The sequence below is a fragment of the Hyla sarda genome, chromosome 12 (assembly GCF_029499605.1).
Source record: "Hyla sarda isolate aHylSar1 chromosome 12, aHylSar1.hap1, whole genome shotgun sequence".
Lineage (NCBI taxonomy): Eukaryota > Metazoa > Chordata > Amphibia > Anura > Hylidae > Hyla > Hyla sarda.
In genome coordinates this window covers 64,937,250-64,965,151 of record NC_079200.1, presented here as the reverse complement: position 1 = coordinate 64,965,151, position 27,902 = coordinate 64,937,250, and the positions used below count along the sequence as shown (strand labels likewise).

Here is a 27,902-nt window from a genome sequence, read left to right as displayed (position 1 = left end):
TATTTTGAGTCTGAATGGTATACTGAGATCCTTTTACTGGCAGGATAAGCCGCCGCGCTTGAGTCAGGCTTCTTCAGGCGTCCAAATTGCAGGGAGGCTTAGCCGCTCCGAATATGCATAATTATTTTTTGCTTCCCAATTGGTCTATGCGGCCTGGTGGATCGACTTGGATTTGGCGAATGCGGCAACTGCTCTGGCGGGAGCTCTTATGGGTTCGTATGAAATGTTGCCTAATGTTTTATATCGATATGTCCCTTCCACTAGGATTCTACTACCTATTAAAACGGTGGCTGAGGTCTGGTCGGTGGTTTCCAGACATTTTCCGGTGCCGGCGGTGTCTCCTGGAGCACCTCTGTGGGGTAATCCTCATTTGGAACACCTACAGGGGTTGGAGTCTGCTGGGTTCTGGAGTGGTTATGGGGTCAAGTTCGCCATGCATGTTTTTGGGGAATTCCCTTCTTTCCCGACACTTACTGAGCTGAGATCACTTTAGTCTCCCTCGGGGTGCTCATTTCCAGTACTTCCGGCTGAGACACGCGGTGATGGCGCAGTTTGGCACCCTTGACGTTGCTCCAGCATTTTTGGAGGTGGAGCTGCTTCTGGGCACTGCTGACCTTGCCAGGCCTGACTCGGGCATATACATTGTTGCAATCGGTAGGTCCTAATCCCTTTTGAGTTAGCCTATGTTAAGTGGATGGTGGATATTCCAGGTCTGTCGGAGGAACAGTGGCATGAAATCACTACTACCTATTATCCTATGGGGGTTAGTGCAAGGGATGTACTGATTCAGGCTAGACTGATACTTCGCCTCTATTATACTCCAGTGAAATTGTGCAGGATGGGCATCTCTTCTTCAGACCTATGTTTTAGATGTGGGATGGAGACGGGTACCCTAATCCACACGCATGCCCCTGTGTTGAGCCCTTTTGGCGGTCGGTGTTGCAGTTATTGGCAGATCATCTGGGTTTTCACTTTGTGTTCTCTCCTATTGTGTGTCTGCTGGGAGTAATTAATGATTTGGTCTCGGGTACACATCGGAGGCTGCTTTATTCGTTTTCTCTTATTTTGTGCCTGTAAGGTGCTAATCATGGCCTGGAAAGATACGTCTTCCCCTCCCCATTGGCTCGGTGGTTTAATATGATTAATACCTATGTCCCCTTATATAGGACCCTATATACTAGCCGTAAATGCCCAAAGAAATTTGATCAGGTATGGATGCCGTGGTTGCTGATTGAGGAATCGGTGGTTCCTCTGGAGCGGGTCCCCTCTCCGGAATAGTTTACCAGTGGGAGTTCTGTGACTTAAGGAGGTGGGGGGGGGGGGCTTCAGAGAGTGTGCGTGTGGTGAGTGACAGTTTTTTTTTTTTTTTTTCTCCTTCTGTCATGTCTACGCGTTGATGTCCCGTAGCGGGCTGACCTCAGATTTTTACCGTTGTATTGTACTGACTTCCCCTTACAGTGGGGCTGCCTCTGGCGGACTATCTTGTCTTCCATGTTTTATGTGTATAGTTTTGTGAAAAGTTATAAATAAACTCTTTAACCCCTTCAGGACCAAGCCCATTTTGGCCTTAAGGACCAGAGCGTTTTTTGCACATCTGACCACTGTCACTTTAAACAATAACTCTGGGATGCTTTTAGTTATCATTCTGATTCCGAGATTGTTTTTTCGTGACATATTCTACTTTAACATGGTCAATTTTTGTGGTAACTTGCATCCTTTCCTTGTGAAAAATCCTAAAATTTTATGAAAAATTTGAAAATTTAGCATTTTTCTAACTTTGAAGCTCTCTGCTTGTAAGGAAAATGTATATTACAAATAAAAAAATTTTTTTATTCACATATACAATATGTCTGCATCATAAAAGTGACGAGTTTTTACTTTTGGAAGACACCAGAGGGCTTCAAAGTTCAGCAGCAATTTTCCAATTTTTCACAAAATTTTCAAACTCACTATTTTTCAGGGACCAGTTCAGGTTTGAAGTGGATTTGTGGGATATTTCTAATATGAAGACCCTTCAAAAGACCCCATTATAAAAACTGCACCCCCCCAAAGTATTCAAAATTACATTCAGTCATCATTTTAACCCTTTAGGTGTTTCACAGGAATAGAAGCAAAGTGAAGGAGAAAATTCACAATCTTCATTTTTTACACTCTTGTAGACCCAATTTTTGAATTTTTACAAGGGGTAAAAGGAGAAAATGTATACTTATATTTGTAGCCCGATTTCTCTCGAGTAAGCACATACCTCATATGTCTATGTAAAGTGTTCGGCGGGCGCAGTAGAGGGCTCAGAAGGGAAAGAGCGATAAGGGGATTTTGGAGAGTACGTTTTTCTGAAATGGTTTTTGGGGGGTATGTTGCATTTAGGAAGCCCATATGGTGCCAGAACAGCAAAAAACCCTCACATGGCATACCATTTTGGAAACTAGACCCCTTGAGGAATGTAATAAGGAACAAAGTGAGCCTTATTACCCCACAGGTGTTTCACGACTTTTGCATATGTAAAAAAAAAAAAAAAAAAATTTTCCACTAAAATGTTTGTTTCCCCCCAAATTTCATTTTTGCAAGGGTTAATAGCAGAAAATACCCCCCAAAATTTGTAATCCCATCACTTCTGAGTATGGAGGTACCCCATAAGTTGACCTGAAGTGCACTATGGGTGAACTACAATGCTCAGAAGAGAAGGAGTCATATTTGGCTTTTTGAGAGCAAATTTTGCTCCGGGAGAATGTCGCATTTAGGAAGCACCTAAGGTGCCAGAACAGCAAAAAAAAAAACACATGGCATACCATTTTGGAAACTAGACCCCTTGAGGAACGTAACAAGGGGTACAGTGAGCATTTGCCCCCCACTGGTGTCTGACAGATCTTTGGAACAGTGGGCTGTACAAGTTTTCATTTTCACGGACCACTGTTCCAAAGATCCGTCAGACACCTGTGGGGGGTAAATTCTCACTGCACCCCTCATTACATTCCGTGAGGGGTGTCGTTTCCGAAATGGGGTCACATGTGGGGTTTTGTTTTTTTGGCATTTGTCAAAACCGCTGTAACAATCAACCACCACACTGCAAATCACCTCAAATGTACATGGTGCGCTCTCCCTTCTGGGCCTTGTTGTGCGCCCCCAGAGCACTTTGCACCCACATATGGGGTATCTCCGTACTCGGGAGAAATTGCGTTACAAATTTTGGGGGGCTTTTTTCCCTTTTACCTCTTGTGAAAATGTAAAGTATAGGGCAACATCAGCATGTTAGTGTAAAAAATTTAATTTTTTTACACTAACATTCTGGTGTAGACCCCAACTTTTCCTTTTCATGAAGGGTTAAAGAAGAAAAAGCCCCCCAAACCTTGTAACGCAATTTCTCCCGAGTACAGCGATACCCCATATGTGGCCCTAAACTGTTGCCCTGAAATACGACAGGGCTCCAAAGTGAGAGCGCTGTGTGCATTTGAGGCCTAAATTAGGGATTTGCATAGGGGTGGACATAGGGGTATTCTACGCCAGTGATTCCCAAACAGGGTGCCTGCAGCTGTTGCAAAACTCCCAGCATGCGTGGACAGTCAACGGCTGTCCGGCAATACTGGGAGTTGTTGTTTTTCAACAGCTGGAAGCTCTGATTTGGAAACAGTGGTGTACCGGACGTTCTTATTGGGGGAGGGGGGCTGTGTAGGGGTATGTGTATATGTAGTGGTTTTTAACATTTTATTTTGTGTTAGTGTAGTGTTTTTAGGGTACAGTCACATGGGCGGGGGATTACAGCGAGTTTCCCATCTCAAGATGCGAGAAACCCACTGTAAAAGCCTCGCCCATGTGAATGTACCCTGTACATTCACAGGGGGGGGGGGGGGGGTGCACCAGCTGTTGCAAAACCACAACTCCCAGCATGCATGGTCTGTTAGTGCATGCTGGGAGTTATAGTTTTGCAACAGCTGGAGGCACACAGGTTAGGAAACACTGAGTTAGAAACAATGTTTCCCAACCAGTGTGTCTCCAGTTGTTGCAAAACTACAACTCCCAGCATGCCCAGACAGCTGAAGGGCATGCTGGGAGTTGTAGTTCGGCAACATCAGGAAGAGCACAGATTGGAGACCATTATACAATGGTCTCCAAACTGGGGCCCTCCAGATGTTGCAAAACTACAACTCCCAGCATGCCCAGACAGCCAAAGGCTGTCTAGGCATGCTGGGAGTTGTAGTTTTCAGACTTCTAGAAGCAGCAGTGAAGATCTTCACTGCTGCCTCTGAGGACTACATACTTACCTGCCGGTCCCGTCGCTGCTCGTCCACCTGGCCGGTCCCGCGCTGCTCCTCGGTCCCGCCGCTGCTCCAGGTAAGGCCGTCGGTCCCCTGGTGTTCCCCCCCCCTATGCCGCAGGTCCCTGCGAGCCCCTGCAGCCATCGTCCCCCGTTCTGCCCGACTTCCAGGGGCGGGCAGTGCGGGGGATCTGAACTTTCACCCCAGATCACTGTGATTGGTCCACAGGGACCAATCACAGTGATCGCTGACCAGGACCATCAATGGATGGTCCTGGGGGGTGAAGCAGAAGTTGTCCCCTGCTGGAAACAGCGGGACTTCTGCCAGTTAACCCGTGCGATGCTGCGCATCGCCGGGCTAACTGAATGGCATATAAAAACGCCAGGATGCGCGAACGCACTGCACAACCCCGCGTTTATATATGCCATTCTGCGGGAAGGGGTTAAAAAAAAAAAACACTGTTAAGGATTACGGGCTTACAGGTATGCCCTTGTGTCCTGGGCCCCTTAAGGACTCAGCCCATTTTGGATTTAAGGACTGACAATCTAATTTTTCACACTTTTGTTTTTTCCTCCTTACCTTTAAAAAAATCATTTTATATTTTAATCCACAGACTAGTATGAGGGCTTGATTTCTGCGCGACCAGTTGTCCTTTGTAATGCCATCACTCTACCATAAAATGTATGGTGCAACCAATAAAATACTATTTCTGTGGAGAAATTAAAAAGAAAACTGTAATTTTGGAAGGTTTCGTTTTCACACTGTACAAAATGACGTGTTTGTTCTTTGGGTCAATACGATTAAAATGATACCCATGATTACATACTTTTCCATTACAGTTGTGCTTAAAAAAACAAAAATACTTTTTAACCAGATTAGTACGTTTAAAATCCCTCTATTTTAAAGACCTATAACTTAATTTTTCCATATAAGCGGTGGTATGTGGGATAATTTTTTGCGCCGTGTTCTGTACTTTTTATTGATGCACATATAAAACTTTTTTAATCTATTTTTATGGGAAAAATGTTTTTGAAGTTTTCAAATTAACTGGTGGAAGAAAGTTAAACAGATTTGTAAATCACTTCTAGTTAAAATTCTTAACCCTTCTAGTACTTATCAGCTGCTGTATGCTCCAGATATACTACAGAGAAATTTGTGCTTTTTTTTTTTCTGACCACAGTACTCTCTACTGACACCTCTGTCAGTGTCAGGAACTGTCTAGAGCAGGAGAGGTTTTCTATGGGCATATGCTTCTAATCTGGACAGTTCCTGACACGGAAAAGGGTGTCAGCAGAGAACACTGTTGTCAGACAGAAAATAAATTTCACAAATGTATCTTTTATACAGTTAAGTACTAATATTTAGCAGCTATAGCAGCTAAGTACTAATATTTTTTTAATAGACGTAAATTACAAATCTGTTTAACTTTCAGGCACCAGTTGATTTGAAAACATTTGTTTTCTACTTGTTTCCACCGGAGTTCCCCTTTTAAGGGGCTCTGAAGCGAGTGCATGAGCTGTGCTTGCTTCAGAACAGTAAGTTTTGGACTCTAACTGCTAATGACAGGCAGTGGTGATCCAGGCAGCGGAAGTCTGGCTATGGAGTCACACTCAAAAACAAAGTGGAAAACCACACTACAGGCTGATCTAACTTTGATGTAATGTCCGTAAATCAAGTCAAATGAGTGTGTGTGTGTGTGTCCCCGTCCTCCACGTGCCTGTATGACCTCCCTACAACGCCTGGGCATGCTCCTGATGAGGTGGATGGTCTCCTGAGGGATGTGTTCCCCTCCCCCCCCCCCCACACACACAGACCTGTACTAAAGCATCTGCCAACTCCTGGACAGTCTGTGGTTGGTGGAGGGAGCGAGACATGATGTCCCAGATGTGCCCAATCGGATTAAGGTCTGGAGAACGGGCGGGCCAGTCCATAGCATCAATGCCTTCCTCTTGCAGGAACTGCTGACACACTCCAGCCACATGAGGTCTAGCATTAGGAGGAACCCAGGGCCACCCGCACCAGCATATGGTCTCACAAGGGGTCTGAGGATCTCCTCTCTGTACCTAATGGCAGTCAGGCTACCTCTGGCAAGCATATGGAGGGCTGTGCGGCCCCCAAAGAAATGCCACCCCACACCATTACTGACCCACCTGCAAACCGGTCATGCTGGAGGATGTTGCAGGCAGCAGAACGTTCTCCACTGCTTCTCCAGACTGTCACATGTGCTCAGTGTGAACCTACTTTCATCTGTGAAGAGCACAGGACACCAGTGGCAAATTTGCCAATCTTGGTGTTCTCTGGCAAGTGCTAAACGTCCTGCACGGTGTTGGGATTTAAGCACAACCCCCACCCTCATGGAGTCTGTTTCTGAACGTTTGAGTGGACACATGCACATTTGTGGCCTGCTGGAGGTCATTTTGCAGGGCTCTGGCAGTGCTCCTCCTTGCACAAAGTCGGAGGTAGCGGTCCTGCTGCTGAGTTGTTGCCCTCCTATGGCCTCCTTCACGTCTCCTGATGTACTGGCCTGTCTCCTGGTAGCACCTCCATGCTCTGGACACTACGCTTACATAGGTTTGGGCGGCATGTCCAAATATGTGTATCACGGTATTTTTGTAACTTAAGGCGGTTCCACGGTATATAATGGCACCCCCCCCCCCCCCCCCCACAAAAAAAAAAAATTATCAGCCCAGCCCCATCAGGGTAAATACTTATATATCACCCGCAAGCGCTGCCCTCCTCGTCCTCCTGTTTGTTGTAGGCCGCTGACATTCCTAGGACATGGAACGTCGGACAGCCGTCAGCCTATCACCGGCCCCATCGGCTGGTGATGGGCTGAGCCCACTGTCATGTAAGAAGCCAGCCGGCTTCTTACATGACAGTGCGCTCTACCTATCACCAGTCGAGGTGGAACATCGCTGCGGCCAGTGATAGGCTGACGGCTGTCTGACGTACCATTCCCTAGGAAGCGGGTCTGGACCGAGAGGGAAGGTGAGTTAAAGTTTTATTTTGTTTACCTTTTGCAGCCCGGGCATAGGGATACAGCGTACAGTATAGAGTCAGCGCCGGCGGCCCGCAACAAACAGGAGGACGAGGAGGGCAGCGCTTGCGGGTGATATGTAAGTATTTAACCCGATGGGGACAAACCGTTATTGCGGTATGGGGAAAAATTCATATCGTGCAGGACAAAAATGTTGGTATTCGGTATGAACCAGTATACCGCCCAGCCCTACGCTGACACACAGCAAACCTTCTTGCCACAGCTCGCATTGATGTGCCATCTTCGATGAGCTGCACTACCTGAGCCACTTGTGTGGGTTGTAGACGCCCTCTAGTGCTACCACTAGAGTGAAAGCACCGCCAGCATTCAAAAGTGACCAAAACATCAGCCAGGAAGCATAGGAACTGAGAAGAGGTCTGTGGTCACCACCTGCAGAACCACTCGTTTAATGGGGGTGTCTTGCTAATTGCCTATAATTTCCACCTGTTGTCTGTTCCATTTGCACAACATCATGTGAAATTGATTGTCAATCAGTGTTGCTTCAAGAGTGGACAGTGTGATTTCACAGAAGTGTGATTGACTTGGAGTTACATTGTGTTGTTTAAAGGGGTTCTCCGGTGCTTAGACATCTTATCCCCTATCCAAAGGATAGGGGATAAGATGCCTGATCACGCTCCGCCCCTCAATGCAAGCCTATAGGAGGGGGCGTGATAGCTGTCACGCCCCCTCCCATAGGCTTGCATTGAGGGGCGGAGCGTGACGTCACATGGGGGCGGGACGCTCCGGGGACGATTAACCTCTAAAGGACCCAGGACGTATGGGTACGTCCTGGGTCCCGGTCCTGCGATATAACACGGGGTCACACGGTGACCCCGCTTCATATCGCGGCGGGCCTGGCGTCATAGTGAAGCCGGGACCCGCCTCTAATAGCGCGCAGCACTGATCGCGGCTAAAAACGAAAGTGAAAGTTGCCGGTTTGCTCAGGGAGCTGTTCAGGATCGCCACGGTATAATCGCGGCATCCCGAACAGCTGTAGCACAGGAGGAGGTCTTCTTACCTTCTCCTGCGCTGTCCGATCGCCGATTGAATGCTTCAAGCTTGAGATCCAGGCTTGAGCATTCAATCGCCGAAAACACTGATTGATCCATTCCTATGGAGATGCATCAATCAGTGTAAAAGATCAGTTAATGCAATGTTATAGCCCCCTATAGGAGCTATAATATTGCATAAGAAAAGTGAAAATAAAAAATAAAACATTAACCCTTTCAATTATCCCTTCCCCTAATAAAAGTTTGAATCACCCGGCATTTCGAAGAATAAAAAATGTGGTATCTCCGCGTGCGAAAATGTCCGAATTATAAAAATATACCACTTTTTAAACCGCACGTTCAATGGCGTACGCGCAGAAAAACTCCAAAGTCCAAAATAGCGCATTTTTGATCACTTTATACCACTAAAAAGTGATCAAAAAGTCTGATCAGAATAAAAATGGTACCGCTAAAAACTTCAGATCATGACGCAAAAAATGAGCCATCATAGCGCCCTGAACACAGAAAAATAAAAAAGTTATAGGGGTCAGAAGATGACCATTTTAAACGTATAAATTTTCCTGCATGGATTCATGATTTTTTTTTTTCTGAAGGGATACAAAATCAAACCTATATAAGTAGGGTATCATTTTAACCGTATGGACCTACAGAATAAAGATAAGGTATCATTTTTGCCAAAAAATGTACTGCGTAAAAACGGAAGTCCCCAAAACGTACAAAATTGTGTTTTTTTTTTTTTTTTTTTTCATCAATTTTGTCGCACATTGATTTTTTTATTTTTTTTCCCGTTTCACCTTAGATTTTTGGGTAAAACGACTGTCATTACAAAGTAGAATTAGTGACGCAAAAGCCATCATATAGAATTTTAGGTGAAAATTTTAGTTATGATTTTTGAAAGTTAAGGAGGGAAAATTGAAAATGAGAAAACGGAAAAACCCTTAAGGGGTTAAAAACGGGGTGCCGTGCGTGCAAGATCCCGGGGGTCCCCAGCGACAGGACTCCCGCGATCAGGCATCTTATCCCCTATCCTTTGGATAGGGGAGAAGATGTCTAAGCACCGGAGAACCCCTTTAAGTGTTTTTTTTTTTTTTTTTTTTTTTTTTTTTTTTTTTAAAGCAGTGTATATAAATTGTGTGTTGTATTAGTCGCATTGACCTACAGAATAAATACAATATCCTTTTTGCCATAAAGTGCACTGCGTAAAAACCAAACCACCCAAAAGTTGCTAAATTGCAGTTTTCTTATAAATTTCTGCCCGCAAATAATTTTTTTGGTTTCATGGTACATCTTATGGTAAAATGAGGTCATTACAAAAGTACAATCAGTCGCCCAAAAATAAAGCCCTCATATGGGTCTGTAGGTGAGAAAAAAGAAAAACAAAAACACAACAATGAAAATTGAAGGGGTACTCCTTCCGGCTGCATTTGAAACTTTTAGCTCCGAATGCTGTGCGCGCTGCGGAGAACTGTCATCAGTGTTATCCCACTACCCTGTTGATGTGGGTGTAAAGTGCAGGCGACACTGATGACAACTATACTTGTCCCTGTTCCATGGTTCTGCTGTCCCGCTATCTTGCTCCATATCTTGCGTTCTGGTAGTGGACTTGGGGCATGGGCGGAACTTCCTGATGTCACAGCTGCTGTATGGATTAAGTGATCCAGGGACTACAGTGAGCATTTAGACATAGCAGCTTCCCTGTCACAAGCTAGTGGTGGTGGTGGCGGTCTCTCAAGTGAGACGGTCTTGATAAATCAAAGTGAGGCTTCATGCTGTTAAAGCATGATGGGAGTTATAATTTTGCAACTGGCTGTGATGTTTAGTGATGTAAAGCAGATGAGATTTGTGTATTGTAAATGCTTACATAATCTGTTTTGCTTTTACCCTTCTTGAACAGCTGAAAAGGGGTTCTATCCAAAATGGGAGGGGCAGTGAGTGCGGGAGAGGACAATGACGACCTGATTGACAACTTAAAGGAGGCTCAGTACATCCGAACCGAAGAGGTGGAGCAGGCTTTTCGCGCTATTGACCGTGCAGATTACTACCTGGATGAATTTAAAGGAATTGCGTATAAAGACTTAGCCTGGAAGCATGGAAATATCCATTTGTCTGCCCCCTGCATATATTCTGAGGTGATGGAGGCTTTGGAGTTACAGCCGGGCCTGTCCTTCTTGAACTTGGGCAGCGGAACTGGATATCTAAGCACTATGGTGGGACTCATCTTGGGTGAGTAATACAAATGTTTCTGTTTTGTTCTTTAAAGGGGTACTCCACTTGGAAACCTTTTTTTAATCAACTGGTGCCGGAAAGTTGAACAGATTTGTAAATTACTTCTATTTAAAAATCTTAACCCTTCCAGTATTTATCAGCTGCTGTATTTTCCAAAGGAAGTTCTTTTCTTTTTTAACTTCCTTTCTGCCTGATCAGTGCTCTCTGCTGACACTTCTGTCCATTTTAGGAACTGTCCATTTTTGGAAGGGTTAAGATTTTTAAATAGAAGTAAGCTACAAATCTGTAACTCTGGCACCAGTTGATTTAAAAAAAAAAAAAAAAAAATCTATTCCAGGGGTGTACCCCTTTTAACAATGTTTTCAAGATCTGCCTTCTTGCTCTGCTTAGGGTTTGTCACAATATATGTGTAAGTCAAAGCTATCAGTTACAATTCCAGGACATGAGGGATCTTGGTGCTGCTGGGTTTATCTTTTAGAGAATTGTCAAAACTATATAGATCCTTCCATTCAGTCAAAGAATTAAAGGGGTATTCCAGGCCAAAACTTTTATTCATATATCAACTGGCCCCGGAAAGTTAAACAGATTTGTAAATTCCTTCTATTAAAAAATATTAATCCTTCCAATAGTTATTAGCTTTTGAAGTTGAGTTGTTGTTTTCTGTCTAACTGCTCTCTGATGACTCGCGTCCCGGGAGCTGTGCAGTTCCTATGGGGATATTCTCCCATCATGCACAGCTCCCGGGACGTGACATCATCATTGAGCAGTTAGACAGAAAACTTCAGAAGCTAATAACTATTGGAAGGATTAAGATTTTTTAATAGAAGTAATTTACAAATCTGTTTAACTTTCCGGAGCCAGTTGATGTGTATATAAAAAAAGGTTTTGCCTGGAATACCCCTTTAATCCCCAACCTGTGGCTCTTCTGCTGTTGTAAGGGCCCACTCACACTACAGAATCTCTGCCCAGAGACACTTTGGACTGAGATTCCACCCTTAGTAACAATGCATTTTTAAGCGGAATCTGCAGAAAGAATAAAAATGTTCATCATTTTAGGAGTCTAGCATCCAGAATTTACTTAGTGGAACGTTGTGGAAATTTCATAGTGTGAATGATGGAGCAGAATCCATTGCAAACAATGTGTGAATGGGCCTTAAAACTACAGTTTCTGACATGCTCTGGCAGCCTTCAGCTGGAAGTTGTAGTTTGGTAACAGCTTGAGAGCAACATGTTGGGGGGGCATAAAAACTTGCCATTTCCTAGAGACATCGCTTGGGTCAGAGACTAATCAAGACCAGTGCTGAGTAAAAGTTGCCCATAGCAACCCAACCAGATTGCTGCTTTTATTTTTCAGAGGCATTTACAAAAATAAAAGTAGCAATCTGGTTGCTATAGGCAACTTGTCGACTTTTCCTCTTCATAAGTTTTGATAAAACCCTGACTTATCATTACAACAAGCTTTATTTTCTCCCGTGACGGTCACATAACAGATCCTGGAGAGAACTTGTCAAGCCCACACTTTTATCCTGGGTTGTTCTTGTGACTGGTCTGGGTTTGAACACTCACTCAAAATGTTTGATTAATCTGACATTCACAAGTTTTTTTTTTTTTTTTTTTTTTTATGACGGCACCCATTTAAAATGTGCAAACACTCTAAGATGAGCCACTTGGAATGTGCTCTCCAACCGGTGGCTCTTCAGCTCTTGCAAAAGTACAATTTCCAGCATGATCTGATGGCTGTTTTGGTTTTGCAATTGGGATAGAAGCATTGGTTGGAAAGCAAGCAGATATGTTGAAAACAGTGAAGAATTTAAGCAAAAAAATCTACTAGAAAGTTGTCTAACAAAGGTTAAAGCAGGTCTATGTGGTCTTTGTAAAGAAAAAATAAAAACTTGACAGTGGCATCTATAGATTGGGGCTGACAAATACTTGTTTGTAGTATGGCTATACTACATTATGGTTATACTACACTACTGTAGTATGATATGGCCAGTGTATGGGTGCAGTACTAGGACATTGGGCATGCATACTCTATGGCAGATGCATGTATGAAACACTAGCTAGTGCTTATGAGTAGGGATCGACCGATATCCAATTTTTAAATTTTATTTATTTTTTATTTTTTTTGGGCCGATACCGATAATCTGTGACCTTTCAGGCCCATAGCCGATAACGGTATAAGTTATCGTCTATTTCCCGTCCCCCCACCCGGCCCCGCAGAAGCCGCTGCAGATCAGTGGTTTAAAGCGGGCGCTTTAAATCAATGAACTGCAGCAGCTTTTGTGGGGCCATAGACCGCCGCTGCCGCCGGCTTCCGTCCCCCTACAAGTTCTGAGTCCAACCATTGCCGCTGCCCGATTGCCTTCCCCATCCCAGCTTTTATAATTACCTGTTCCCGGGGTCTGCGCTACTTCTGGCTCGCGTTGAGGACGTCACCTATCCAAATGTCGCAGGAGACTGAAGTAGCGCGGACCCCGGGAACAGGTAATTATAAAACCGGGGATGGGGCAGACAATGGGGCAGTGGCGGGGCATTATCGGCAAGGTAATTGCCGATACCGATAATGTCCAAAATCGTGAATATCGGCCAAACCAATAATCGGTCGATTCCCTACTTATGAGATGCTGTTCACTGAGTGCTGGCTGGGGAAGAATATATCCCCCCCCCCCCCCCCCCAAATCCTAGTACAGTGCACTGTATAATGCTACCCCTGCCTATCTGATGGCGTAGCTAGACTATCCTATGTGCTAACAAGCCCTATATCTCCACAACATGGGGGGTATATTACCATTCTATACAGGAATGTGACCCCCCCCCCCCTGTCTGACTATAAAGGCCACTATCTTGTTTTTTACAGCGACACCAATATCCACAGGTCGTGTGTGGGATTGCAGCTCAACCCCATTCACATTTTGACAGGGCTGCAATACCGGACACTACCTATGGACAAGTGTGGCACTTATTCTGAAACAAGCACCTATGCTGTTGTAATCTTGGTGCTTGCACTAAGCTTTATCTCTGTCATCAGGGCCTTTTGGAGTGAACCATGGTGTTGAGCTTCACCCAGATGTCATTGAATATGCAAAGCAAAAGTTGGATCAGTTTGTTCGCACAAGCGACTACTTCGACAAGTAAGACTGCTGTCTTGGCCTACAGGGGTACTGGCATGGTGCAGATTTACAGGAGTTAGCACTTTTAATAGGGGTATCTGTGACCTGTTATATTTATAAACAAACTGTGTCATCTGCTGGAAGGTCAGAGCTATGCTGTGATGCTACTGGATCAATGCTGAAAGGGATACTCTGCAGAAAAACATCTTATCCCCTATCTAAAGGATAGGGGATAAAATGTCTGATCGCAGGTGTCCCGCAATCTCCGGGCTGGCAACGGCGGTGTCCGGAACATGGAAGCTTGGAGCTTCCGTGTTCGTGACTTCACGCTGTGCACCCTCCATTCATGTCTACATAGCTGTCAAGCTTCCTCCCATATACGTGAATGGAGGGGCATGGCTGCTGTAGTCGCCAGTCATCCGGCATGGAACGTCGCCAGTCATCCGGCATGGAACGTCGCCAGTCATCCGGCATGGAGCGGAGTTCACTCTGTGCACGGATGACTTGGGTGCCGCGCTGGAGATCCCGCCGATCTTATCCCCTATCCTTTTGGATGTTTTTCGGCGGATTACCCCTTTAACCCCTTCATGACCCTTTGTGGGGAAATAATTTTATTAGGGTTCACAATCTGACATGCCATCTTTATTCTATTGGTCAGTACGATTAAAATGAAACCAAACATGGGTCATTTTTGTTTTGTTTTAAGGTAGAAAAAAAAAAAACTGAACTTGAAAAGGAGAGAGTGTGTGTTCAATGCCATGTTCTGACCCCTATAACTTTATTTTTCCACTTATAGAGCTATGTTGGGGTTTATTTTTTGCATTGTGAGCTGTAGTTTTTAATGATACCACATTTGTGTATAATGTATTTTTGCTCCCCTTTTTTTTTTTTTCTGGTATGACCAAAAATGAGCAATTTTGGCATTTGGCACAATTTTGCGTTTACGCCTTTTTCCTACATCAGAAACATTTTGCAGCATCGGAAACATCATAACTCAATAGTTCGGACAATTACATACACTGTGATGAGAGAGAGAGAGAGATAGTCATGGCCGTAAATGTTGAAATTTTTCAAGAGAATGAAGGATTTGCAGTAATACGTTTTGCTATACACATGTATATTCCCTTTGTCTATACTGGAACTAAAACAAAAAAGGGGGGAGGGGGGGGGACAAATTGGGCATAATGTCACACCAAACTCCAAAAATGGGCTGGACAAAATTATTGGCACCTTTTTTTTAACTTAATATTTGGTTGCAAACCCTTTGGGAAAAATAAGAGATCTGTCGCTTTCTATAAGCTTCTTACACCTCTCAGCCGGAATGTGGGACCACTCTTCCTTTGCAAACTGCTCCAGGTCTCTTATTCGAAGGGCTCCATTTCCCAACAGCAATTTTAAGATCTCTCAACGGGTGTTCAATGGGATTTAGATCTGGACTCATTACTGGCCACTTCAGAACTCTCCAGCGCTTTGTTGCCATCCATTTCTGGGTGCTTTTTGACGTATGTTTGGGGTCATTGTCCTGCAGGAAGACCCAAGATCTCAGACGCAAACCCAGCTTTCTGACACTGGGCTGTACAGGGTGACCCAAAATCTATTGTTAATCCTCAGATTTCATGATGCCTTGCACACATTCAAGGAACCCAGTGCCAGAGGCAGCAAAACTGCCCCAAAACATAATTGAACCTCCCCCATATTTCACTGTAGGTACTGTGTTCTTTTCTTTGTAGGCCTCATTCTGTTTTTGGTAAACAGTAGAATGATGTGCTTTACCAAAAAGCTCTATCTTGGTCCCATCTGTCCACGAGACTTTATCCCAGAAGGATTTTGGCTTACTCAAGTTCATTTTGGCAAAATGTAGTCTTGCGTTTTTTTTTGTTTTTTTTTGTGTCTGTGTCAGCAGTGGGGTCCTTCTGGGTCTCCTGCCATAGCGTTTAATTTCATTTAAATGTCGACTGATAGTTCACTCTGACACTGCTCCCTGAGCCTGCAGGACAGCTTGAGTATCTTTGGAACTTGTTTGGGGCTGCTTATCCACCATCCGGTCTATCCTGCGTTGACACCTTTCATACATTTTTCTCTTCTGTCCACACCCAGGGAGATTAGCTACAGTGCCATGGGTTGCAAACTTCTTGATGTTGCGCACTGTGGACAAAGGCAAATCTAGATCTCTGGAGATGGACTTTTAACCTTGAGATTGTGTGTGTGTGTGTTTGTTTTTTATTTATTTATTTTTTTTTAATTTAAACAATTTTGGTTCTCAAATCCTCACAGTTCTCTTCTCCTCTTTCTGTTGGCCATGCTTAGTGTGGTACACACACAATGCAAATACTAAGTGAACTTCTCTCCTTTTTATCTGCTTTCAGGTGTGATTTTTAATAATGCTCACACCTGTTGCTTGCCCCAGGTGTGTTTAACCCCTTAAGGACCAAGACCATTTTCACCTTAATGACCAGGCCAATTTTATTCTTGCATTTTCGTTTTTTCCCCCTTGCCTTCTAAACTCTTATATTTCCATCTACAGACCCATATTAGGGCTTGTTTTTTACGTGACCAATTGTACTTTGTAATGAAACCTCTCATTTTACCATAAAATGTGCAGCGCACCCCCCAAAAAAAAAAAATTTGCGATGGAATTTAAATGAAAACCACAATTTTGCACATTTTGGAGGGTTTAGTTTTCACACTGTACAATTTACGATAAAAATGACGTGTTCTTTATTCTGTGGGTCAATACGATTAAAATACCACCTATGGCTAGATACTTTGTATATTTTTGTACCGCTTAAAAAAAAAAATCAAACGTTTTGTACAAAATCAGTAATCTAAAATTGGCCTATTTTGACCACCTATAACTTTTCATTTTTCCGTATATAGGGTGGTATGAGCGCTCATTTTTTGCGCCGTCCACCGTAGGGCATCATTAGCATTATATTTTGATAGTTCAGACATTTACGCACGCGGCGATACCAAACATGTTAATAAAAAAGTTTGCGCTTTTTGGGAGTAAAATGGGAAACACTGCCAATTTTTATGGGGGGGAGGGAATTTTTCACTTTTTTATTACATTTTTCAACTTTTTGATGTTCCCATTGGGGACTATATCTATAGCAATCATTTGATTAATGCTGTTCAGTGCTATGCATAGGACTTAGCACTGATCAGTATTATCGGCTATCTCCTTCTCTGGTCTGTCTCCTGCTCAGACCAGAGAAGGAGACACCGGAAAAAGGACGGAGGCAGGGTGAGGGGACTTCCGTCCGCCATTACAGATCGGATCGCTGCGGGCGATCCGATCATCTATTTTTTTACATGCGCATTGCCGCAGATGCCGTGATTTGTACAGATCACGGCATCTGAGGGGTTAATGGCGGACATCCTATGCTCGTGGGCATACACCGGACATAAATGTACTTCCTGGTGCACGAAGTACCGCCAAACCAGGACGTACACTTGCGTCTGTGGTTAAAGGAGCATCACATGTTTGAGAAAAATCTTATATTTCCACAATATTAAAAGGGTGCCAATAATTTTGACCAGCCCATTTTTTGTTTGGTGTGAGTGTATGTGTGTATATATTATATTTGTGTATGTATATATGTGCGCGCATGTATATGCAAAATTATGTGTGTGTGTGTGTGTGTGTGTGTGTGTGTGTGAAATTTTTGCACTTTTTTTTTTTTCTTAACACTTTTAATTTTCCACCTAAAAATCCATATGAAGGCTTGTTCTTTGTGCCAACAATTTTACTTTGTAATACCATTAATAATTTCAATACAAAATCTACAGTGAAACCAGAAAATTTTATTCTGTAGGTCCATACAGTCGCAAGGATACCCCATTTTATATAGGTTTGATTTTATTGTACTACAAAAAAAAATTATAACTACATGCACCAAAATTAATATGTTGAAAAAATGTCCTTCTGACCCCTAAAACTTTTTTCAATATGAGGGCTCATTTTTTGCACCGTGATTTGAAGTTATCGGTACCATTTCTTTGATCTGATTTTTTTTCTGTTTTTGTTTTTGTTTTTTAAAGCGGGAGCCGTAGATGGACGTTAATGAACGTCCATTTGCAGAATGTGTGTGTATATTATACACATACATACTTACACACACATCTAATCTACCCACACACTTACCCCCTGCCACTAATGGACGTTCATTAACTATAATATATATATATATATATATATATATATATATATATATATATATATATATATATATATATATATATATATATATATATATATATATATGAGGTTGACTGCAGCACACCAGAGTATTCAGTAAAAAAGTTGCAGCTTTATTCCATAGATACAATGACTAAGTTTCTGTGGTCTCACTTTGTGTAGATCTATCATATATACATTTTATTTACAGCTTCCTTAGTAGCTTATCATAAACCATCATTAAATGGCTTACATAATCAATGTAATGCTATTGCATTACATTGATCTGTGTTATCGACACCTGATTGCTAAGGGCTGCCAAAGGCAGCCTTAAGCAATCATTGGTCCATGAAGGACAGGTAAGTCCCCGTTCTTCCCCGGCAACCCATCTGCAGACTGCAATTACATTGTGGAGCTGCAGATGGGTCCTCTAGACCACAGGGATTACTGGCGTTTAATGTTTAAATGCCCTGATCGCTATTGATCATGGAATTTAACCATTTCAGTGACTGACATCGGAGCCATCTCTGGGCCCGCGTCATATTCCCCTCACTCATGGGGATGTACCAGTACATCGGGAAAGGGTTAAGAGTACTCCCATCACATAAAGTGAAGCTATATGGCTAGGATTTGTCATCCACTTTATGATTTCCTGTGGTCCAACCTCTGGGACCACCCATTCTGAGAAAGGACTGGAGTGCTGCTTTTTCTTGCACAGTGGTGTTCCAGGTCATCCAGCTCCTTCCCTAGAATGGGACTGGCATAGCAGGTGACCAAGTGCCACTGTGCAGGGAAAGACTGTGCAAGAGCCATAGCACTAAAGCAGTGCAAGAGCCCCTTTATTCTCCATATCAATGGCATTTCCAGAGGTTGGACTTCCACCATTCATAAAATGATGGCATATTCTGGCAATGTGCCATTGCTGTATAAGAGGAAAAGGCCCCTTTAAGTTTAACTAGTGGTTCAGCATAAACCTCTGCATGAGTTTCCTTGCCACCAACTTTAGAACCAGACATACATTTTCCCCTTGTGGAAATTCATTCTAACTTTTATTTTTTTTCATTTAACAAATTCCTCCCCAAGATTTGACTTTTGTGAACCATGCTTTGTGGCTGGAAACTGCCTGGAGATCTCTATGGAATCTTCGTCTTATGACCGTGTGTACTGTGGAGCTGGAGTACAGAAAGAGCATGAGGAATACATGAAGAACCTGCTTAAAGTGGGTGGGATTCTCGTGATGCCCCTCGAAGAGAAGGTACCCCTATAAAGCCGGTGTCTTAAAGGTTGAAGGTGAAGCTGTCATCAGTGTCACCTGCACTAACCTGTTGGTACAAGCAGGTATTTCTGGTTACTCTGATTATTACGATACTTGCCTACCCCCGATAAGTGGTCTGCTGCAAGCAGGATCTGTATTGAAGAAGATAACAAGCAGGACCACAGATCAGGTGGTTTATAATAACAAAAAGTATTGTTTATAATGCGTGTCACCCGCACTACCTCCCAGTACCAACAGGTTAGTGCTTAGGACACTGACAGTTTCACTTTAATATGCTTATAATTTCTGTGCTGCTTAATAGTCCCATGTAGAAACCAATGTATCCTTTATCCAAGATAACGGTTTGATCGCAAGGCACTCCAGCTCTCATGGCGCACAGAGCAGGGGATACATTTTCTTACATAGGACTACTTTTAAAGGAGTTTTGAAAACTTTTTTTTTTTATCAACTGGTGCCAGAAAGTTAAACAGATTAGTAAATTACTTCCATTAAAAAATCTTAATCCTTCCAGTACTTATCAGCTGCTGTCTACTACAGAGGAAGTTGTGGTTTTCTTTTCAGTCTGACCACAGTGCTCTGACACCTCTGTCCATGTCAGGAACTGTCCAGAGCAGGATAGGTTCGCTATGGGGATTTTCTCCTACTCAGGACAATTCCTGACATGGACAGAGGTGTCAGTAGAAAGCACTGTGGTCAGACAGAAAATTACAACTCCACTTCCTCTGTACTAGACATCAGCTGATAAGTACTGGAAGGATTAAGATTTTTTTTTTTTTTTATAGAAATAATTTACAGATCTGTTTACTTTCTGAAGCCAGTTCATATGAATACATTTTTTTTTTTTCCACCGGAGTACCCCTTTAACTTCTTAAAGGGATTAGCTAACTACTAATTACATTGCAACGGTCTGACTCCAGCATCTCCACTGATGAGCTGTTTAAATTGGCCAAGATGCTTATCTCAACGCTGCAACCTCCTCTGTTTACCCTATTCACTTAGCCCCTTAAGGGCCAGGCCAATTTTCATTGTTGCCCTTTCGTTTTTCCTCCTCGCCCTTTTATAGCCATATCTCCTTTATTTCTTCATCTACACACCCATATAAGGGCTTGTGTGTTTTTTTTTATTTTTTATTTTTTGTGTGGGACCAATTGTACTTTGTAATGTATTTATACATTTTTCAAAAGCATATACTCTAAAATGGGGGGGGGGGGGGGCAATTTTTAGCAAATTTGTGGTTTCCTATTTACACCATTCACTGTGCAGTCATACTAGCATGTTATTTTGATACTTTCGGTGGGCACGATTTAAAATATCCGATTTGTATAGTTTGCATCAGGTTTTACTAATCTTAAAAAATTCTAACTTTTTAGAATTCTTTTTTCTAATTTCCATTTTCTGACCCCTATAATTTTTTATTTATTTTCCGTATGCTGGGCTGTTTGAGGGTTCATTTTTGCGCCTTAATCTGTTGTTTGAATCGGTACCATTTTACTACTGATCGGACTTTTTGATCGCTTTTTACTTTTCCTGTGGTATAATATGATAATTTTTTTTTTTATTAAAAATTGTGGGGTTTGGAATTCTTATTTTTACACGGATCACCGTACGAGATAAATATTATATTAGTTTAGACAATTACGCACTCGGCAATACCAAATGTAAAATGGGAGAAAAAGGGGTGATTTAAACTTTAAATATGGAAGGGTTTAATGGGTGTTAAACTTTTTAGTCAACTTTTATTTACTTTATAAGTCCCCTTACTTTATAAATCATTAGATTCCTCCTACAGATCAATGCAGTTCCATAGAACTATGTTGATCTGTGTACTCGATTGATAGCCTGGCTGGACCGGGCTTTATCAATCACAGAGCCACAGCCAGCACTGTAACCTCAGCGATCGTGCTGGATGGGGGGGAGGGTGAATCACCCTACTAGACTACCAGGGTCCTTTTAAAAGTGATAATAGCCAGCTGCAGCATTCACCACATGCCGGCTATTAGCGGCGACCCTTAGCTACTGGAATCGTCTGAGGGTCACCCAGAAGGGCACGGGCTCAGGAGCCCGAGCCATTCAGTTAACGGCTCTGCAGTACCTTGCATCATTGCTACATGTAAAGTGACTGCAAGTGAAATTTAAAAAATGCTGCAGCACTTGCACAAGTATTGTGTGGGTTGCTGCTTTGCAGTAGTTTCCCACCATATAGTCAGAGGGCACTGCTATTCCATTTTGTCTGGTAGATTATATCTGAGGTACCATGACCTCTTCTTCTATTTATAATATTTGTTGTAAGTACTGATGTCTAAGGTTTTTCATTTGTTTAGTCTCCTCTTCTCTGATTCAGCTTACAAAGATAACCCGTACAGGCCCAACAACCTGGGAAACCAAGAAGATCCTGGCTGTATCGTTCGCTCCTCTAGTGCAACCAAGTAAATCAGAAAATGGAAAAAGACATCCACTCCACCTGCGTAAGTGCAGTTGTATGATTTCTTTTAACAATTGCACCCTGGGCATCTGTAGATTATGTGCAGCCAGATATTGTCTAACTTGCATATTGAAGATCTTTTACATAGCTCTGCTTTGCTTCTGTATGTAAATATTTTTATTTTTTTTTAACCCCTTCCCGACCCTTGACATACCACTGTCATGGGTTGGGTGAGGGGAATATGGCGCAGGTCCGCATCATAACCGGCAGATGCCTGCTGACGTCTGCCAGGTATGATTGACATCTGAGATCTGATGTTTGTTGTTTGAATAGTTAAATGCAGTTATCCATAGCAATTACATCAATCTTGTGCGTGGTTTGGAACTTATATAGACAAGTCCGGCTGAAGACGTGCAGTAAGCGCCAAGTACCAGCGGGAACACGATATGTGTATAAAGGGTACAGGGTGTGATGGGAATATTGAATTATTTAGTATTGCCGGCTCTCTACGGCACGACACTGCCTCCTCCTCCCTCGTGTCCCTGGCTGCTGAAGGAAGCATGGGGAGACTGCAGTACTACCTGTGCTGCAGCGTGTTCCACCCTCCTCCGGTCAGGTCCCGTCTGAGTTATCAAAACATGCCGAGGAAAAATAGAGTAGTTGCCCATAGCAATCAATCAGATTGCTTCTTTAAGTTTTTCAGAGGTCTTTTAAAAACTAAACAATCTGGTTGCTAGAAGCAACTGCACCACTTTTTCTCTGCACAGGTTTTGATAAATCTCCCCCAGAATTTTTAGGTAGTAAATTAAAACAGAAAAATGTGTGGTATCATGTAATTGTATGGACATACAGAATATAGATGTGTCATGGTTACTGAAAAGTGCACTGCATAAAACCTTCCGTAGAAACACATTTTTTTTATTTATTTTTTAACTTACATTTTTTTGTTTGACTGTAGATTTGGTAGTAAAATGAGGGATGTCATTAACCCCTTAAGGACTCAGGGTTTTTCCGTTTTTGCACTTTCACTTTTTCCTCCTTACCTTTTTAAAAATCATAACCCTTTCAATTTTCCACCTAAAAATTCATATTATGGCTTATTTTTTGTGTCACCAATTCTACTTTGCAGTGACATCAGTCATTTTACCCAAAAATTCACGACGAAACGGAAAAAAAATCATTGTTTGACAAAATCGAAGAAAAAACGCCATTTTGTAACAGCCTGACATTACCAGGGGGGGGGGGCAAGGACCATTGTTACTGGCTGTCCCCAGCTTAATGCCAGCCTGTTACCGCCTAGGCCCAGGAGCGCCATATTTGACGCTCTGGGCCTGTTGGTAGCTGCTATTCCTGGCACCCCTGGTGCGGTGGGTACCTGGGTAATAATTGGGGGTTAGTGCTAGCTGTTTTTGGTACTAACGCCAAGTCCCAGCTTAGTAATGGATTCAGTCTATAAGACAACTTCCACTACTAAGCCTGTAAAGTATTTAAACAGGGTTTTTCCGTTTTTGCACTTTTGTTTTTTCCTCCTTACCTTTTAAAAATCATAACCCTTTCAATTTTCCACCTAAAAATCCATATTATGGCTTATTTTTTGCGTCACCAATTCTACTTTGCAGTGACTTTGCAGCATTGTACCCAAAAATTCACGGCGAAACGGAAAAAAAAAATCATTGTGCAACAAAATCGAAGAAAAAACGCCATTTTGTAACTTTTGGGGGCTTCCGTTTCTTCGCAGTGCATATTTCGGTAAAAATGACACCTTATCATTATTCTGTAGGTCCATACGGTTAAAATGATACCCTACTTATTAGGGATCGACCGATATCGTTTTTTTAGGGCCGATACCGATAATCGGGGCAGGTTAGGGCCGATAGCCGATAAAGCGGGCGCTTTAAATCAATGATCTGCAGTGGATTTTGCGGGGCCATAGGCCGCCGCCACCCGCTTCTCTCCCCTACCTGTCAGGGTGGTCCGGGCCATCCATCGTTCCTGTAGTGTCCGGGGGCGTTCCGGGTGGAGGGTGGTCCGGGCTGTCCTCCGGCGGTCATCTTCTCCACTCCGGGCAGGCTCCGGCCTAGTACGCTGCATAGACGCACCTGACGTAGCGGCGTCTATGCAGCGTACTAGGCCGCAGCCTGCCCGGAGTGGAGAAGAAGACCGTGGGAGAAGGACAGCCCGGACCGGTTCACCCTTCACCCGGAACGCCCCCGGACACTACAGGAAGGATGGATGGCCCGGACCACCCCCATTACAGGTAAGTTTAATTTTTTTATTGACTCGGAGGGTGGGGAGGGGCCCGACCGGTATAGCGATATGGGCAAAAATCCATACCGGTATACCGCCTAGCATCACGGTGGGGGGTGCGACACGGTGCGGTGGGTCGGGGGTGCGGTGTGGCGGGTCGAGGGGGTGGCGGTCGCGGTGTGGTGGGGGCGGGGCATTATCGGCTTATCGGCAAGATAATTGCCGATACCGATAATGCCCAAAATCGTGATTATCGGCCGATAATATCGGCCATACCGATAATCGGTCGATCCCTACTACTTTATATAGGTTTGATTTTGTCGCACTTCTGGAAAAAATCATAACTACATGCAGGAAAATGTATAAGTTTAAAAATGTCGTCTTCTGACCCCTATAACTTTTTTATTTTTCAATGTACGGTACGGTATGAGGACTCATTTTTTTGCGCCGTGATCTGAAGTCTTTATCGGTACGATTTTTGTTTTGATCGGACTTTTTGATCACTTTTTATTCAATTTTTAATGGTATAAAGTGACCAAAATACGCTTTTTTGGACTTTGGATCGCGATCGGCGCTGTGTGGTATTAGCTGCGGGTCCCGGCCGTTGATGAGTGCCGGGACCGATGCGACACGATGTGATGCGACCCCGCTTCATATCGTGGAAGCCGGCGCAGGACGTAAATATACGTCCTGCGTCGTTAAGGGGTTAAACAAAAGCAAAAAAATTCTAAACTTTTATTCCAAAAAACACTCCCTCACAAGCCCTCGTTAACCATTTTATTTTACATTAAACAAAGAAAAGAAAAAAACACTGGTCGTCGTCGTAGTCCACAGGATACATGGATCTTAAATGAGAAGGGGGGAAAAAGGAAAATAAGTTAGTACATTTATTGTAACCCACCAGCACCGCACCGCATGACTACAACTCCCAGCATGACCTTAGTAAATAATGGGAGTTGTAGTCGTGCAGCAGTGCGAGGGGAGAGATGTGCAAGCGGATGACAAGCTTGTCACCTGCACCTTACAGTAAGGACATGCTGGGAGTTGTAGTTGTGTGGGCGGGTGACCAGCTTGCCATCCGCCCATCTTACACACACACGCGATTTTTTTTGTGCAACCTTTTGAAAATGCTGTCATAGGCAAGTTTGTAAGCCAGGTCTAACCTTGCTTACACTTGCTACTTTTTGAAGGGGGTTTGCAACTTTTATTTGCTTACATGCAACTTTCGCAATGATAAATCCTGGACCACTGCAAAGTAAAAACTGAAAATTGCTTAAAGTGTACCCGTCGTCAACAAAAACTTTTTATATAATGTAGATAATAACATTATATGTATATTTGTAATATACATTGATTAAAAATTGTGTATCTTTTGGTGTGAAAAAAATGCTGTCCCTGCAGCTATTGTCTGTGTGTCTCTATGATGAGTCCAAAAACAGGAAATGAGGGTAGGACAAGCAGGGCTCTGTGCAGACTCCTGGCCTGTCAATCATCCTGATGTATAAGCCAGGAACATGTGTTAGAGCCTCAGTGCTCACTGTTCTGTATTTTCTTACTGCACAGAGCCCCTGCTTGTCCATCCTCACTTCCTGTATTTGGACTCCTCATAGAGACACACATGCAATAGCTGCAGGGACAAAAAATATACATAATTTTTAACCAATGTATATTACAAACCTACATATAATGGTATTATCTACATTATATAAAAAGTTTTTGTTGACAGATACACTTTAAGTAGGGCAGATTGGTATTTTTTGCTTACCCACATAAGTCGCACAAAGTTGCTTAGGCGCCTGTACGATTTTTTTTTTTTGTGCGACTTTTGTAAGCAAAAAAAGCTGCTTAAATCCCTTAATAAATCTCCCTCAATGTCCTTGCTAATCATATGTCATGATCCTCGTGCTGTTCCTCCCTTGTTAAAGCCTTCTATCCTGCACAAAAGGAGGCTGTAGTTGCATCTGCCCCACCCCCTGTCTTCCATATACAGTACAGTGGTCCCTCAACATACGATGGTAATCCGTTCCAAATGGACCATCGTTTGTTGAAACCATCGTATGTCGAGGGATCCGTGTAATGTAAAGTATAGGACAGTGGTCTTCAACCTGCTGACCTCCAGATGTTGCAAAACTACAACACCCAGCATGCCCGGGCAGCCAAAGGCTGTCCGGGCATGCTGGGAGTCATAGTTTTGCTACATCTGGAGGTCCGCAGGTTGAAGACCACTGGTAGAGGAAGTTGTACTCGCCTGTCCCCGCCGCTCCGAACCGTCACTGCTGCCCTGGATGTCGCCCTCCATCGCTGTTGCCGCGTCTCCATGGTGTCCCCGACTCTCCGGCAAGGCCTCTGCTTCCCTGGCATCCTCGCTCTCTGTCGTCGTCTTCACGTTGCTGCCGCTCCTATTGAATGACTGGACGGCGTGCGCAGCGACGTTATGACCATGATGGAGAGCGCAGACTATGCAGGTGATCCCGAAGAGGAGGCCTGGAGCCCCGAGGACAGGTAAGTGATCGTCGGCGAACCACACGGGGCACCGTAAACGGCTATCCGGTGGCAGCTGAAGCAGTCTGCGCTGCCGGATGGCAGTTTATGCGATGGCCCCAACATACAAAAGCATCGTACGTTGATGCTGCCTTCAACATGTGATGGCCTCTGAGAGGCCATCCTATGTTGAAATGATCGAATGTCGGGGCCATCGTAGGTTGGGGGGGGGTCACTATTTTCTCTTCATGACCTCTTGGGGTGTATTCACATGTACAGTATCCTGCACATATCTGATGTACAGGATTTAAATCTACAGATTTGATGCTGTGTTCAGTCATTTTGTCTACATTTGAACTCAGTCCTACTAGGCTAGGTATGAAGATAAAAATATAAGAATGTAAAAGAGAATAAGAGTAAGAATGAAGTAAAGAAGAGATGGTGTCCAATGATAAAATATTTAATCGGTACATGTACAGTCTTCAGCAGGGCCCTTGCCTCAGACAGTCTATAAATAAGAATGCTATAAAATAAGCTAAAAGATTAATGTAAAAATATATAAGAATGTTCATGCAATACTAGATGCTAACCCTTGGGACAGGTCAGGGAATATAGGACATTCGGCAATTTAGGCACTTAAAGTGCTGGAGTTAGTATAATCTTTCCACAATTAAAATTCACTTGATAGCTGTCTTTGCAGATAAAACAATGACTATATGTGTCTGGATTGTAATAATATCAGTTGAAAGTATTTGGTGGCAGAATTTATGCAGCGCTGGAAGCCCACTTTACCCAGTCGGCACAGGGCTAGGTGTAAGCTGTCTTAAAGCTGGGGGTTTACTGTTTGTGTAATCGGAGGCTCTGTTCAATAGCCTCAGAACCTCGCTACCACCGACGGCGTAGGGACCAATGTACCAATGTGTGGGGATCTGAGCGCAATGATGTTAGACACAATAACAGAGAGTTCACAATTTGTAATCCTTCGGAACCTCGCTAGTGCCTGGCGGCACAGGGACAAGTGCGCGGGGTTCCGAATGAGCTGTGATGTGGCACTATGTGCCTCTTACCGGCTTCTTAGCTGTAGCTAGCCAGTGGAGCGGGGGATGGTTCCTGATGAATTTTGGAATCTGTGCAGAAGATTCCTAGGTTCAAAGTCCTCCTTTGTGCCCACAAGTAGGGGTGAGGGTAAGAGTGTTCTCGGGCTAGACGCGTTTCAGGGAGCCTTGTCCCTTTTTTCAATAGCAATGAGAACTGAATGTCTTGGACACGGATTCCAAAATTCATCAGGAACCATACCCCGCTCTGCTGGCTAGCTACAGCGAAGAAGCCGGTAAGAGGCACAGAGTGCCACATCACAGCTCATTGGGAACCCCGCGCACTTGTCCCTGTGCCTCCGGGCACTAGCAAGGTTCCGAAGAATTACAAATTGTGAATTCGGTGTTGTTTTTTATTTATAAACAGTCTGAGGCAAGGACCCTGCTGAAGACTGTGCATGTACCTATTAAATATAATTTAATCATTGGACACTACTTCATTTTTACTCTTTTATTCCTCTTATTCTTTTACATTCTTATATTTTTACCTTCATCCCTTGCCTAGTAGGACTGTTTTCCTATATTTATTGTTGGTTCCTTTTGGCACATTGGGTTTATGTGCAACACAG

The 27,902-nt window shown here is 43.4% G+C and overlaps 1 protein-coding gene across 7 annotated transcripts in view; it reads left to right on the top strand.

Annotated features, from left to right (window-relative positions):
• Window positions 1-27,902, top strand: part of PCMTD2 (protein-L-isoaspartate (D-aspartate) O-methyltransferase domain containing 2) — a 40,051-nt gene that overhangs the window by 9,910 nt on the left and 2,239 nt on the right. For all 7 annotated transcript variants that reach the window (XM_056548352.1, XM_056548358.1, XM_056548354.1 and 4 more), the window contains 4 exons: window positions 10,195-10,523; window positions 13,555-13,657; window positions 18,897-19,068; window positions 21,431-21,554. In XM_056548352.1, coding sequence (XP_056404327.1) covers window positions 10,217-10,523; window positions 13,555-13,657; window positions 18,897-19,068; window positions 21,431-21,554 — 706 coding nt within the window. In that variant the 5' untranslated portion in view covers window positions 10,195-10,216. The remainder of the gene's footprint in view (window positions 1-10,194; window positions 10,524-13,554; window positions 13,658-18,896; window positions 19,069-21,430; window positions 21,555-27,902) is intronic.